The 14,482-nt window shown below is 37.2% G+C and overlaps 2 protein-coding genes across 7 annotated transcripts in view; both read right to left on the reverse strand.

The window, feature by feature from the left end:
• LOC793843 (sialoadhesin) overlaps positions 1-3,113 on the reverse strand; it is a 48,600-nt gene extending 45,487 nt beyond the window's left edge. For 4 of the 5 annotated variants that reach the window (XR_011010736.2, XM_073937723.1, XM_073937722.1 and 1 more), the window contains exons 1-5: positions 3,027-3,109; positions 2,841-2,902; positions 2,366-2,707; positions 2,058-2,291; positions 54-380 (exon numbers count right to left, since the gene is read on the reverse strand). Coding sequence is in view for 4 of the 5 variants with exons in the window: in XM_073937723.1 (XP_073793824.1) it covers positions 54-380; positions 2,058-2,291; positions 2,366-2,707; positions 2,841-2,886 (949 nt within the window). In the remaining variant the exon portion in view is untranslated. Of the gene's footprint in view, positions 1-53; positions 381-2,057; positions 2,292-2,365; positions 2,708-2,840; positions 2,903-3,026 lie in introns of all 5 variants that reach the window. The other variant, XM_003201082.6, reaches the window with a different exon arrangement.
• Positions 3,114-4,861: 1,748 nt separating this feature from the next.
• LOC110438280 (sialoadhesin) lies at positions 4,862-11,901 on the reverse strand. Of its 2 annotated transcripts, none has more exons than XM_068219376.2 (9): positions 11,451-11,901; positions 11,268-11,335; positions 10,816-11,157; positions 10,508-10,741; positions 6,645-6,971; positions 6,374-6,583; positions 6,208-6,298; positions 6,070-6,119; positions 4,862-5,974 (listed from the first exon to the last, which is right to left on the reverse strand). In XM_068219376.2, exons 2-9 carry the CDS (start codon positions 11,311-11,313, stop codon positions 5,952-5,954), a joined length of 1,323 nt encoding a protein of 440 aa, XP_068075477.1. In that variant the 5' UTR covers positions 11,314-11,335; positions 11,451-11,901; the 3' UTR covers positions 4,862-5,951. The 2 variants fall into 2 exon arrangements, with proteins under 2 accessions (XP_068075477.1, XP_073793830.1); XM_073937729.1 differs by having other exon boundaries at positions 6,208-6,295; positions 11,451-11,533.
• Positions 11,902-14,482: the final 2,581 nt, after the last annotated feature.

Genomic DNA, 14,482 nt, shown 5'->3' on the forward strand with positions numbered 1-14,482 from the left:
ACAACAGTTAACAGTTTGTCATCACAAGTAATATGATAACACCATCATTGTACCTGTAACAGTGAGAATGACTCCAGGTGAACCAGAATATGTTCCTCCTCTTTTGTCTGTGATGATCCTGAATCGATATTCTCCAGAGTCGCTGATCTTGAGCTCTTTGATTCTCAGTTTGTTCTCCACAAACTCCACACGACCAGTAAACTGATGCTCTTCACGCAGATCCCTAAAATCTCCAGTCTGTACGTAATGCCAGAATGTTTTATTAATCGTATAATCAGAGGGATGTGAGTATGTGCAGGAAATGTCTACTGTTGAGTTGACCAAGGCACAGACTCTTCTGGAGTTGTAAGACACATCCCAGCAGACACTCTTAGAAAAACCTGAAAGAGTCACAGATTACTGCTGTAGAACTCACAATAAGGCCTGTTCACATAAATATGATTGTTCAACATGAGAATTCAGACTCAGAGGCAGATGTCAGAGGGTATTCTTCTTCAGTTAACCACACTTTGAAGAATACAATCAAGTCAATACGTTTCGTTCAGAGCACATGCAAAAAAAAAATCTAGTCTATCCCAATAACCACACGTTTGGATGATGCGCATGCAACAGGAAGACTTCATGACTTTTGTAAAATTTTACAAAACAAATGGTACACTAAAGTTTTTTTTTTTTTTTACTGCAGGGAATGTCTAAGGAATTGGAAACTTTTCTACTGCATTCTGTAACTGGTTAGTACCACCATGGATGAGGTTATAATCAAGCAAAATTTCTAAAATGTGATGTGTACACACTGCTGATCACTGACTGGACTGACAGAGCCAACATAACAGCATCATTGGTTTGTATCAATAAATTGGTTTGACTATTTAAAAATATTGAAATAGTCAGCAGCAGCCACTGCTGAATTTTTGGTTTACACGACTAAACCATTTGTATACCACTGCAAGAAAAAAACACCTGAAATGGTATAATTGTGGTCAGTAGAAGAGTTCCAGATGCCCTTCTTGTAACTGAGCAGCAGATTTAGCAAGAGGATGGGATGACCTGGACTTAAAACTCTTTTCAACAAGTCATGGGGGTAAAGTCGCCGAAACTAGTGATAATCAAACCCACATAAGTGGTATAAGAGGCTGTTCACACATTGCATCCAAAAGCAGGTGGAAAGAGTGAGCGGTATTGCTTCCTTCACCACTTTCAATTTGATTTACGTTCATGCTCCTTTGTCGTCTGTCTTTGCTAGGTGACCATGCCAAACTAACAAAACATTGCTGCAGCTCTGATACAAGTTTATTTACGGAGAAGAGCGAGCACTGCAGTGTTTGGGTGTGATTAGTCTACCGAAATTGTGTATATTCCAATCAAAGTATGAAGCTGATCGGTCAGTTCTTGTCACGTGACTCGCAGTGCGCTTGCGGCATTCTGAAAAGTTGAGATCGTTTCAACTATGTAAAAGCAGCGCGCCTTCAATGCACATAACCAACTTGCACAAGCATAAAGTGTGAAATGTAGCCTAAAAAACTAAACTTTTATTTGATTTATTTATTTTCCTTCGGTTTAATTCCTTATCAGGGGTCGCCACAGTGAAATGAACCAGCCACTATTCCAGCATATGTTTTACGCAGAAGATGCCCTTCCAACTCCATCTCATTACTGGAAAATACCCATACACACTCACATTCTCAAACACGCATATACACTACGGCCAATTTAGCTTCCCAATTTACCTGTACTGCATGTCTTTGGACTGTGGGGGAAACTGGAGCACCCAGAGGAAACCCATGCGAGCACAGGGAGAACATGCAAACTGTACATAGAAATGCCAACTGACCCAGGCGGCACACAGACAAGCAACCTTCTTGCTGTGAGGTGATAGTGCCACATCCCTTTTTATTATATATATATATATATATATATATATATATATATATATATATATATATATATATATTTTTTTTTTTTTTTTTTTTTTTTTTTTTTAATTAAACTTTTTTAATAAATTTCAGTGAAAATGCAAACAGAGTTAAGCAAAGCAAGCCGAACTGCTTCATACTTACAAACAGGAGAGGAGGAATTTTTAAGGTCTACAGTAAGAGAACAGGAGTAACTGCCATCCATTTCTGTTGAAAGCACAGTGATGTTTCTAGCATGAAGACCTTCTATATATTGTCCATTTTTTTTCCAGAAGTAATTTTTTGGCTCGAATGTCAAATCACATGAAGTATCACAGGTCAGATTTACTGCCTGACCTCTGGTGTTTGCAGATGCAGGACTCATCTTTACCTGCAAATCTAAATGACAGTAAAATTAGTAAGAACATTATGAAACATCAGCTGAAGAGCCCAGAATCTAGACTGAGTTTTACCTGTTACTGTTAAATTAACAGCGACTGAGGCGAGACGTTTAACTCCATCCTTCATGATGAACATGAGCTGATATTCCCCAGAGTCTCGCTCACTCACATCTGATATTAAGAGTGTTGAACAGTCATGTTTGAAGCTTTGCTTTACTCGTCCTGAGTAGTCTAAATCTAAATCTAAATCTTCAGGTTCATTGTTTTTCCTCCAGTTTGGACTTTGTTTCCAGCTGAACCAGAACACAGATTTATATTGGATGCTGTTGTAGGTGCACTTCAACTGCACACTGGTTTCCCTCAGAGCACAAATGTTTTTACAAGTCACAGAGAGTTCGTCTAATGTTAGAGAGCCTAATAAAAGAAAGAAGAAACTGCAAATGCGGACTAATGAAAGACCTCATGACAAACCAAGTCACTAAAGAACAGTGAAGCAACACTCTGTCAGCTTTAAAATGTGTCAAATTCATCAACAAAATAATCTTACCTGAAATGTGTAGAAGCAGGATCAGCAACAATAGCCTGAAATCCATGATTTGACTTTCAAACCTTTGAGTTGTAGAAAAATAACACAAATAAGAGCACATTAATTTCACTCGTTACCTTTGCTATATTACATTATAACACATTTCTTTAATATACAGTATATAGATATAAACACATGTATACTTACAAATTTTAAAATTTCTCCAGCTTGCAGAGCTGTAAGTGTTGTTACCAAATGATGTCAATGTCTGAAGATTTCAGCAATCAGATGATCTTATTTCCTTCCTAGTTCTGTCATTTTGGGCACTTGTTGAGCAACAGCGGTTAACTAACCGCCTGCATGAGTGGATCTGTTTTTAAAGATCTTATTACACGTTAAATATTCAAGCTTTAGGTTAGTTGATTTTCTTACTCTAAATTTGTACATTTTATGTTTTGGGGGACTCGCATCACAAACCTGAAACAGCCTAGTTAAACAAGGTGTACTTTGTCAATAGAATTATAATTTTTCATAGCACACTTTATAGGGATCTGTGAACATCATTTCCGTTATCGTTACAAAAACATTGTTATTGTTTATAAATGTTAACATGCAAAAAAGCATTTTTGTAATATTATTTATTATATTATATTGCTTTTATAATTATATTAAGATAAGTATTGAATAATTGATTCTTTACATCTTTTTCTCAATATACACTTCATGTCTGCATTATTTGTCAAAAATTAAATGAACTGCAGTCTATTATTCCACTTTTATTATAGCTAAAACACTGTTCGGATACTATATTTGCAACACAATCTCACAGCAATTCATAACTTTTTGATATATTGGCTAATTCATATAAAACTGTGCAATTTTATTCATACAATTTAGTACAATTTGCTTACCCCCCAATGACGGCAGGTTTAGGGCCAGCTTGGGTGCCACATCTAATTTTTTAAAATCATAAATTTTCATACGGCTGAACTGATACGAATTCAAACAAATTAGCCTCTAAACGTAAAAATAGTTATGTTTCCTTGTGAAATCAGGCTGGTATTCCAAGACATTCATTAGTTTTTTAACCTTTAATAGTCAAGAGTAGGTGTATGTATGAATGCTTCCCAGTGCTGTGTAGGAAAAGCATCCGCCACTTAAAAATTACACCAAAGTAATTGCTAGTTCATTCTTCAGTGGTAACCCCTAATAAATCAGGGACTAAGCTGAAGGCTAATGAGTGAGTGAAGTAGGACATTCTTACACCTCATCTTACACATCTTAGCCTAGTTTTTTGTATCATTAATACATGTTTTACTGTTGTAGACTAAAATCATTCAGCACACTAATGTGGAGCTGTAATGAAGTCAAGATCTTATCCTTACAGTGTTCATCAGCCAATCAAAATCAAGCATTTAACTGCCTTTGGTATAAGTTGTGTAACCCCAGGCTACAAAAGACCAAAATGCAGTAGTTTCCTCCTCAAAATATGTTGAGCAGCAGCATGACACATACGATTTATGCCACAATTTCCTTTTTGCTGAAAAAAGTATCGCAATGTCTGTAGACTAGTGATGTTGCAATGTTTTTGATGATTTTTGATGCCATAGCCAACCTAATTTGGCCATTTTCAAAAAAAATAAATAAATAAATAAAATTTTCACCAACAAAAACAGGCAGACTTAAGTGAAGGAGTGCAGGCACCTACAGTATACACACATCAGTAGAACTTAGAAGTGCAGCATCAAGATTCTGATTTTGCTTTTGTATATTACATTACAACCACTTAAAAGTCTCCTACAATTACTAATCCAGCATCATAAACTTCAATGTGTTGCTGCAGTGTTGACGTTTTAAACATTTGAACACATAGCTTGTTCAGAAAAAAAAAACATTTAGATGATAACAATAAAATGGCTTGTTTTTATCTTCTTGCTCAACATAAAATACACTGAGCTGTTTGTATGTGTAGTGTATGTGTGTTTAAACCCTTAATGGTTTTACAATAAACATGATTTGCAATAAAAACAAACGTCTTTAATGATTTTGAGCCTTTTAATACCAAATTAGGGAAGGTAACAGAGCAAGGGCAGATGCATCCAGAATGTGGATAGAAAAAGCCATTATTATCACAAACACTGTTATCATTAATAGTTACAGTTTCTGTTTTTAATGTAAACAGGTCTTATATTGATACATTAGTGTAAGCTGAGAAAATGTTAGATACTATTTGTCCTATGCTAATGAAGCACCACTGAGACATTACATGCACAGCATGGGTGAGTTCCTCACATCTTCAGTACACATCTCTGCCATTTGCTTACAGTAACCATGTGCTCTTAACCACACACAATTCATTTGTTCGTGATCTTCTTTCATATAAATTAGTTGTGTTTGGTGTCATTTGACAGTTCATGACTAAAGTGTTGTAGTAAGGCAATCAACAGAAACACTGATGTATTTCTATATACAATCTATTTCCTATTGTTGAGTCATAGTATAGAGTATGTTAATGTTCTTCTCCCCCACTTTATCTCCTCAACTTTACTTTTATGTTTTTAGGGTTGGTTTTCACCCATGTTTGACAATGCTTTGCTCAGGGTATACTAAGAAATGGTAACTGTTGATCTGGGATGTCAATTTATCAATGATGATAACAACTCTAATTGAGTCAAATTAATTATAATGAAGTCAGATAAATAATTGATTTAAACACGTCATTCATCATCTGCTTTCTGTCCTTGATTACTGGTTCAGAATAGCAGTGTAAGCTTCAAGCCTTACAATTAGTTACACTTCTGAAAACTACAGAAACAAAATATGAAGGTGTGCACTAATACTGAAATAAAGCAACACAATAAAAAAGGTTAAAACTTCAATCATGTGGATTCTTGCATGATCTTAGGATAAAAACAGCTCATGTTATTTTTGGCAAGAGGAGGAATCAATTAAAATACCTTTATTTTTCGTGACATAAATAGACCTATAAGTCATTATTAAGTCATACTTATTTATTATATGTCACTAAAGCATGAACTGGTAGAATTAATAGATCAAAGCATAAATGTGATGTTGTCACAACTGAAAAAACTCGATGATGTCTTTTCCCCAGCTCAGATGTACAGAGAAGATCTAGGGACGAGGAACAACAGCTCCTGAGACAAAAGATATATATGTAGATATATTTACAATAGTGTTTTTGTCACTATAATTAAATTTTACGGTACACTCTTTACATACTTTTTCTTACCTTCACCTTTGTTTTCAGTTTTTGAGAAGAGATGTGCTCTGATGAAAAACCTGTTGAATCAGATTTCACATTCTTATAAATCTAATGAATTTCTATGTTCACTGTATAAATGTGAATTTCACTGAATATTTAACTCACCACATCCACACCGCTGCTATTATGAGAAACTGAGGTACAAACACCAGCAGAGTGACTGTATAATGGCTGACTGCTGTGCTGTCCACTGCTTCTGCACAACACAAAGAAGACAATCATGTCTATCAGAGGAAACACCCTAATGTACATGTGTGATAGAGATGTTTACCCCCTACAGCACAGGAGAACTCTTGACGCTCTTCTTTGCTGACTGAGTCCAGGTACAGCTTGTTGTCTTTAGTAAATCCATCTGTGACCTGCCGTCCGTTCTTGTACCAGATGTAAGTGTGTTTGTTACTCAGAGTGCATTTAGTTGAACAACTTAATATCACTTTTTCTCCCTCTGATACAGTGTGTGGTCTGTTTATCACCTGCGTATCTGAAAAACAAAACACAGTCAATAGTTTGTCATCACAAGTAATATAATACCATCATTGTACCTGTAACATTGAGAATGACTCCAGGTGAACCAGAGTATGTTCTTTTTGTTTTGTCTGTGATGATCCTGAATCGATATTCTCCAGAGTCGCTGATCTTGAGCTCTTTGATTCTCAGTTTGTTCTCCACAAACTCCACACGACCAGCAAACTGATGCTCCTCACGCAGATCCCTGAAATCTCCAGTCTGTATGTAATGCCAGAATGTTTTCTTTACAGTATAATCAGAGGGATGTGAGTATGTGCAGGAAAAGTCTACTGTTGAGTTTATCAAAGCACAGACTCTTCTAGAGGTGTAAGACACATCCCAGCAGCCACTCTTAGAAACACCTGAAAGAGTCACAGATTATTGCTATAGAACTCACAATAAGGTTTTTTCACACCAATATGATTGTTCATCATGAAAATTTTGCTGTAGATGGAAGCTTTCTTCCTTAATTAATTGAATTTGGAAGAAAACAATCCAGTCAATACGATTTGCTCAAAGCAGTTGCAATTACATAAAAAAACTGCAGTTTCTAAAAATTTTTGTCTCACTCACCAGACTTTTAAACTTCGTCAATTGAGAGCATGCACACAACAGGAAGACTTCACTTTAATTTTTACAAAACAAATGGTATGATTTCTGCACAATTTTCTTAACATTGGATGTCAAAATTCAATCCTTTCTTTGCGTAATGTGGCATGGTTCACGACAATCAATACCATGCCTGCAAATCCTCACGACACCATCGCAGAAAGTCTAGTATGTTTCATTTTTTTCTCGTTCTTTACGAAGGGTGACTGTGCAAAAGGAGCACATCACTTCTCAGTTTTCTCAGCAGGTGCTGCCATTAATGCGCTGGTCAGTTAATCAAAATGTAGACTGCATATTTACTTAAGTTGTACAATTGAAATTTTTTTAATATGTCATTATTTTAAAGATTACGTCTTGAGCATCTGCTCAAGGCGAGGGACTTTTTAATAGGAAACCCATGGCAGGAAAATACTGGATCAGATATTAAAGAAAAGGAATCATATGTTTAATCAGGTCCATTTAATAATGAATAACCTTAAAAATGTAGTTATTATTATTATTATTATACCCACTTTTGGATTTACTATCGATGAAATTAATGTGAGAATGTGCGCTGGTCTATGCCAACTTCATACCTGGCATACATTCATTTCTTGTGTGTGTTTGTTTTAATTCCATCTGCGACTCCTAGAGGCAACACTACATCTTTGAGCCGTGTAATGGCAACTGTATGGGACTGGTTAATTCGCATGTCTAGTAGGTATATAAGGTTACCATACCATGCAGTTGACCAGCCAAACATTAAAGCGCAATTTGCTGCATGCGATCGCCGGTTTTCCCAATGTAATTGGAGCGATTGACTGTCTTTATCAGACGCTGGATTCGAACCGAGTTCATGTTTGAACGTGTCAAAACATGTTGCCTTGAGTTTTACGAGCTACGCCACTCATGCTGTTAAAGTCACTACCAAATTTTACACCTTTACATCGCAATATTTCTTTTTTAATGCACTGTTTTTTTTAGTGCGATGTTCAGACCCAACTGTGTTAACCGCATCAGCTAAACTCTCCCACTCAATTTTTTTCTTCTGTTATTAATTCCGGAGAACAAACTTGCAAATAACACCGCTTTTCTCCGGTCTACCTCCGAAAGCAGCACCTCCAAATCACATTCTGTTAAAAGTTTCTCTTTTTGCTTGCTTTTGCCTTTGCTTTTTCGTTAGGTTTTGCCAAAGGATAGTAATTAGCATATTCATAAGGGGGAGGAGGCAGGGAGGGGTTTTCCGCTCATGCACGTGCGATCAGTTTCACGTTCATTCGGATGTACAAAGAGAATATGCGTGAGATTCGGCGTACGCAGTGTTTCATACATCTGAATTTTTTACTGCATTCGCACAAAGCTGTAAATGTGCATACTATCTTTTAGTATGATTTCAACGCAAGTCTTCATACATGAGGCCTCTGGCCTAGATCTCCTTTAAAGTGCTTAAAGGTGTTTTTCACTGCAGGGAATGGCTAGCAACTAGAGGCTTTACTATTGCATTCCGAACCTGGTTAGTACCACCATGTATACACACTGCTGATCACCAATTGGACTGACAGAACCAACATACCAGCATCATTGGTTTGTATCACCAAATTGGTTTGACTATTTAAAAATATTTAAATAGTCAACAGCAGCCACTGCTAAATTTTTGCTTTGCACGACTAAACCATTTGTATACCACTGCAAAAAAAGACACCAGAAGTGGTATAATTGTGGTCAGTAGAAGAATTCCAGATGCCCTTCTTGTAACTGAGCAGCAGATTCAGCAAGAGGATGGCATGACCTGGACTGAAAATGCTACAACTAGTGATAATCACACACACGCAAATATCTTTACATATGAACAAGAATTAAAATATTAAGGATATATTTAGGATATAGTAAGGATATATAGGATATAAATATGAAGGATTAAAATATTACAAAACATTATTTTCTATTCTACATCAATTTAAAAACCACTGTCTTCATACTTTCTTCATCTCGGGAGGCTTTTTCAGTTTATTCATAACAATTTTCTTTTGTATAATGTTTTCATTATTAGCAGTCTTATTTTTATATCCATATTAATATTTGTTTTATTAAAAACAAGCTTAGATTTGCCCACCTGCAGAGCATGTATTTTAGGATATAATTCAGTTTTTTAAACACACTTCGATATTGTTGTTCATTTATTCGTTTGCTGTTAATTAGAACTGAATTTAGTAATAGTTTTGAAACAAATATTTGCGCTTAATAAAACAAAATTAATTATTTATAGGCTAATTGATGTCTGTGCGTACAATGTTTCCCTATCCACGAGAGCGAAAGTGAAAGTTAATCATTTATCTCTAATTCTCGCGCTGTAGATGCTCTGTTTAACTGTTTTCTTGCTAGTGAAATGCTCAGTTTTTCCACTTACACTTACTTTACGTCATGTAAATAGCAAATGTTAGATGGCGTGATGCAACAGGCTCTAAAAGGAAATGGGAGATGAGACTCTGATTGGTTTATTCTCAAAAAACACCTATAACTCATTAAGAAAATAAACTCAACCCTTTTAGACCATGCGCCATGGTGCAAAGTGGATTTTTCCGTCCTTATATTAGCAAAAATGGATTCTGACACACCCTGAAAGCATTTGCACCCTGTGCTTTGCGCATGGGCCGTCAAAATAGAGCCCAAATTATGAAGCTGATCGGTCAATTCTAGTCATGTGACTCACTGTGTGCTTGTGGCATTCTAAAAAGTTGAGATTGTTCCAACTATGTAAAAGCAGCGCGCCTCCATTGCAAATAACGAACTTGCACAAGCAAAAGGTGTGATATGTAAATTAAAAAAAATGAAACTTTTATTTTTATTCATTCATTTTCCTTCAGCTAAGTTCCTTCTTTATCTGGGGTCGCCACAGTGGAATGAACCATCAACTATTCCAGCATATGTTTTACGCAGAAGATGCTCTTTCAGCCGCAACCCATAACTGGGAAACACCCATACACACTCACATTCTCAAACACACATATACACTACGGCCAATTAAGCTTACCCAATTTACCTGTACTGCATGTCTTTGGACTGTGGGGGAAACTGGAGCACACAGTGGAAATTCATGCAAACACAGGGAGAACATGTAAACTCCACATAGAAATGCCAACTGACCCAGCCAGCACTCAGACAGGCAACCTTCTTCCTGTGAGGCGATAGCGCCCCCCTTTTAATTTTTTTAATGTTTATTTTATTTTACTTTTTTATTAAACTTCAGTGAAAATGCAAGCTAAGTCGAGCAAAAACCAAAGCAAAGCAAGCTGAACTGCTTCATACTTACAAACAGGAGAAGAGGAATGTTTAAGGTCTACAGTAAGAGAACAGGAGTAACTGCCGTCCATTTCTGTTGAAGGCACAGTGATGTTTCTAGCATGATGATCTTTTATATATTTTCCATTTTTTTTCCAGAGGTAATTTTTTGGCTCGGATGTCAAATCACATGAAGTATCACAGGTCAGATTTACTGCCTGACCTCTGGTGTCTGTAGATGCAGGACTCATCTTTACCTGCAAATCTAAATGACAGTAAAATTAGTAAGAACATTATAAAACATCAGCTGAAGAGCCCAGAATCTAGACTAAGTTTTACCTGTTACTGTTAAATTAACAGCGACTGAGGCGAGACGTTTAACTCCATCCTTCATGATAAACATGAGCTGATATTCCCCAGAGTCTCGCTCACTCACATCTGATATTAAGAGTGTTGAACAGTCATTGTTAAAGCTTTGCTTTACTCGTCCTGAGTAGTCTAAATCTAAATCTAAATCTTCAGGTTCATTGTTTTTCCTCCAGTTTGGACTTTGTTTCCAGCTGAACCAAAACACAGATTGAAATGGGATGTTGTTGTAGGTGCACTTCAACTGCACACTGGTTTCCCTCAGAGCACAAATGTTTTCACAAGTCACAAAGAGTTCATCTAATGTTAGAGAGCCTGATAAAACAAAGAAGAAACTGCAAATGTGGACTAATGAAAGACCTCATGACAAACCAAGTCACTAAAGAACAGTGAAGCAACACTCTGTCAGCTTTAAGTAATCTTACCTGAAATGTGAAGAAGCAGGATCAGCAACAATGGTCTGAACTCCATGCTTTGACTTTTAAACCTTTGGCTTGTCAAGTAATAACACAAATAAGAGCCCATTAATTTCAATCTAGTTACCTTTAATTTATTACAATATAACACAATTCTTAAACATATAAAGATATAAAGACATGTATACTTACAAACTTTACGATTTCTCCAGCTTGCAGAGCTGTAAGTGTTGTTACCAAATGATGTCAATGTCTGAAGATTTCAGCAATCAGATGATCTTATTTCCTTCCTAGTTCTATAATTTTGGGCACTTATTGAGCAACAGAAGTTAACTAACCGCCTGTGTAACGCAATGGCTAAACAAGTTGCATTACAAAGGAAATGTAAATCATAAGAAGGATTTAGTACCAAACTGTGTCTGACGTTAACTAGACCTTGTGGACAAAAAAGAAAAGAGCACAGTCTCAGATTACACCAGCAGGTGGTGGTAGTGTGATGAGGTACGAAATGGCGCTCTCGCTAAATCCTAAATCCTGAAAGAGTTAATGCATGCAAGATATTAAACTTCCCAGGTTCTGCCGGTTGCAATTCCCGAATTTTCATTACCAATCTTAAGCCTAGTGTAATCGTTTGTTTTGGTTTAATGTCGAATTTTCCCAACCTTCGAAGAGCCTGGCAGGGGGGGGGGGGTCATAGTGCTCCAACTTGGCCTCCCCTGGTCCCTACTAAAGCAATTAATTTAGATATGAGATCAGACTAATGCGACTGCTGTAGATATTCCAGTTGTGTTATTTTTTGGTATTTATCTTCAAGAAATCACTGAAGGCATATATTATGTTATCATAACGATCTAATATGGCAATAATATTGTAACTGTACTGTGCGTTTACATAGTGGCCAATATTCATATATTAAAAACACACCAAAACAACATTAACATTATAGCAGACACTGTAAAAAGCTCATTACCAGCCACTAGACTTTTCGGACAGGATATTCCAGTGTCAGAATGTTGTGGGACTGCTGTACAGGAGTTATTATTATGCATTATAGATCTCAAAATTTAGCTGGGTTTTTTGTGTTTTTTAAAAGCATGATGGTAAAACATGAACGCACAAAATGAGGGGTAGGGGTAAGAGTAAGGGCTAAGGGGTAGAATTGGAATTGAGCCTAAGTGTGTTAATGATTTGTATGGTTATATCTATATTTCCCTGCATGTTTGAAGTGAGTGAAGCCTGTAATTCACTATGTTGTGTGTTGATTTAAGAGTTTGCACATGTAGCATAGATTCATGTGAGGTGTAACGAGGAGCCTGACACAGAGGGATCAATTTGCAGTATATTTATTAGACAGTTCAAACACAATCATACAACACGCACTTACGTGCAAACTCACATCAGTAGTATTCAGTATGGGTCTAAGGGCTGGTGGCTGGCTATCAAGGAGTGATATAGCAGGCATTGATCAGTGGCAGGCAGGGAGGTTTAGAATCTAGATATCAGGCATGGTTCAGGGAAGGTGGCGTGGATCAGAGTCAGAGTACAAGCAAGGTTAGGGGCAGGCAGAAGGCAACACAGGGTCGATAACAGTCCAGGTAATACACGGGAGATCAGGCAAGGAGATAACGCTCAGAAATATCAGACAGGGCAGAACAAGACTTCGCAACGGACTGAGTGTGTGTGCTGCTTATATGTGTGAGCGTGGGTCATTAGTGGGATGAGCTGCAGGTGTGAGTGTATATCAGTTTAAGTGGATGATGTAATGCTAGAAGTCGGGTGATGGTGGCCTCTGCTGGCCAGCGAGGGGATTGACTGGGACCGAGTCGGTGACATGAGGACTCAAATGTTGTTTATTACGTTGTTGTTCAAAGTAATGTGTACTGAATACATACTAATAGTGCAATGTTAAAAAAATTTACTGTTTGATACATATGCAAAATGCTGAGAAATTCGAGAGTGCGAGTTGATGCGTGCAAAACACAAGTGCCGCTACTAAAACAATTCAGGTTTTTCAGAATAAAACCATCATGTTAAATGTTCTTCCCATTGTGAGTTCATTACTGCATTCTGGAAACTGTTACACCTGCACGGGCAGATCTGTCTGCACACTTTTTAGGGATCTGTGGACATCATTTCCATTATAGTTTTTTTTTTTATCATTATTATAGTTTTTGAATGTTAAAATGCATAAAATCAGTTTTGATTATATTATTGTTTAAAGAAATACAAATAAATCCTACCTTGGATTTGTGAATTAGCTTTTTTTTATTATATTAATATAGGGGTGGCACAGTGGAAAGCAACATCACCTCTCTTCGAAAAGGTTACTGGTTCAAACCTAGCCTAAGTCAGTTCTCCTTGTGTTATTAAGTGGGTTTCCTCCGGGTGCTATAGGTTCCCTCACAAGGTCAAAGACATGTGGTATAGGTGAATCGGCTGAAGCCCTGCTCACACTGTGAAAATTTCAACCACGATTTTGTCAGCTGAAACTAATTTGGCAAATCCTAAAAGATTCCTGAAATCTTAGGCTAAAACCTGTGATCTTTGATCGCTGGCTTGACATGATCACAGACAGCTGCTAAATGCGTGTTGTGATCAGATTTTCCCTCCGATAAAGTTCTGGCAGTGTTAGAAGATTTCAGACACTTTCCTGCAGTGTGACAACAGCTGTGATGAGTGTTAATCCAATAACCAAAAGGAGCGCAGAATCTGATGACGCAATCCATGAGACAATTCAAATGACCGCTGGGAAACTTTTTTTCTTCCTGGTTTAATTATTGAGACATGCTGTGTGCAAAATTGCGAGACTGCTCGCTGCAGAGCCACTTGGGCTCCAATGAGGGGGAGCTTGAGCTCCAACTCCTCCTCCTATAAGCTGTTTTAATGAGTACACCTACCCCAACCCCCAGTGACATCACTTGTAGAAGAAGTGCAAGGAAGGAGGAGCTGGAGCTCAAGCTCACCCTTGCTGGAGCTCAGCTCTGCCCAAGTGCCCAAATTGCTGCTTTTGTTAATAAACATGTTTATGTTTGATGCAAGGAATGTTTTTAGAATGTGGGATAAGTGTCACAGGTGGATGACGTCAAACTTCAAGGGAGTTTTCTTCCATGTTTGATGCATCTTCATTGTCATTCTGTCTGACATCATGACGGCTGAGGTCTTGCAGTGTGACATGGGAGCCTTGTTTGTACAATCTCACATGATATAATTGTTCAGGATTATAT

Source organism: Danio rerio, chromosome 22 (assembly GCF_049306965.1).
Source record: "Danio rerio strain Tuebingen ecotype United States chromosome 22, GRCz12tu, whole genome shotgun sequence".
Taxonomy (NCBI): Eukaryota; Metazoa; Chordata; class Actinopteri; order Cypriniformes; family Danionidae; genus Danio; species Danio rerio.

Bases quoted from the DNA above. Each gene is read 5' to 3' on its own strand.
- LOC110438280 (XM_068219376.2), bottom strand. From the start codon at position 11,313: ATGGAGTTCAGACCATTGTTGCTGATCCTGCTTCTTCACATTTCAG. The intron at 10,742-10,815 runs GTAAAACTTAGT...ACTGTCATTTAG, and splicing joins TGTTAATTTAACAGTAACAG to ATTTGCAGGTAAAGATGAGT. The intron at 6,299-6,373 runs GTAAACATCTCT...TGTGTTGTGCAG, and splicing joins GTTCTCCTGTGCTGTAGGGG to AAGCAGTGGACAGCACAGCA.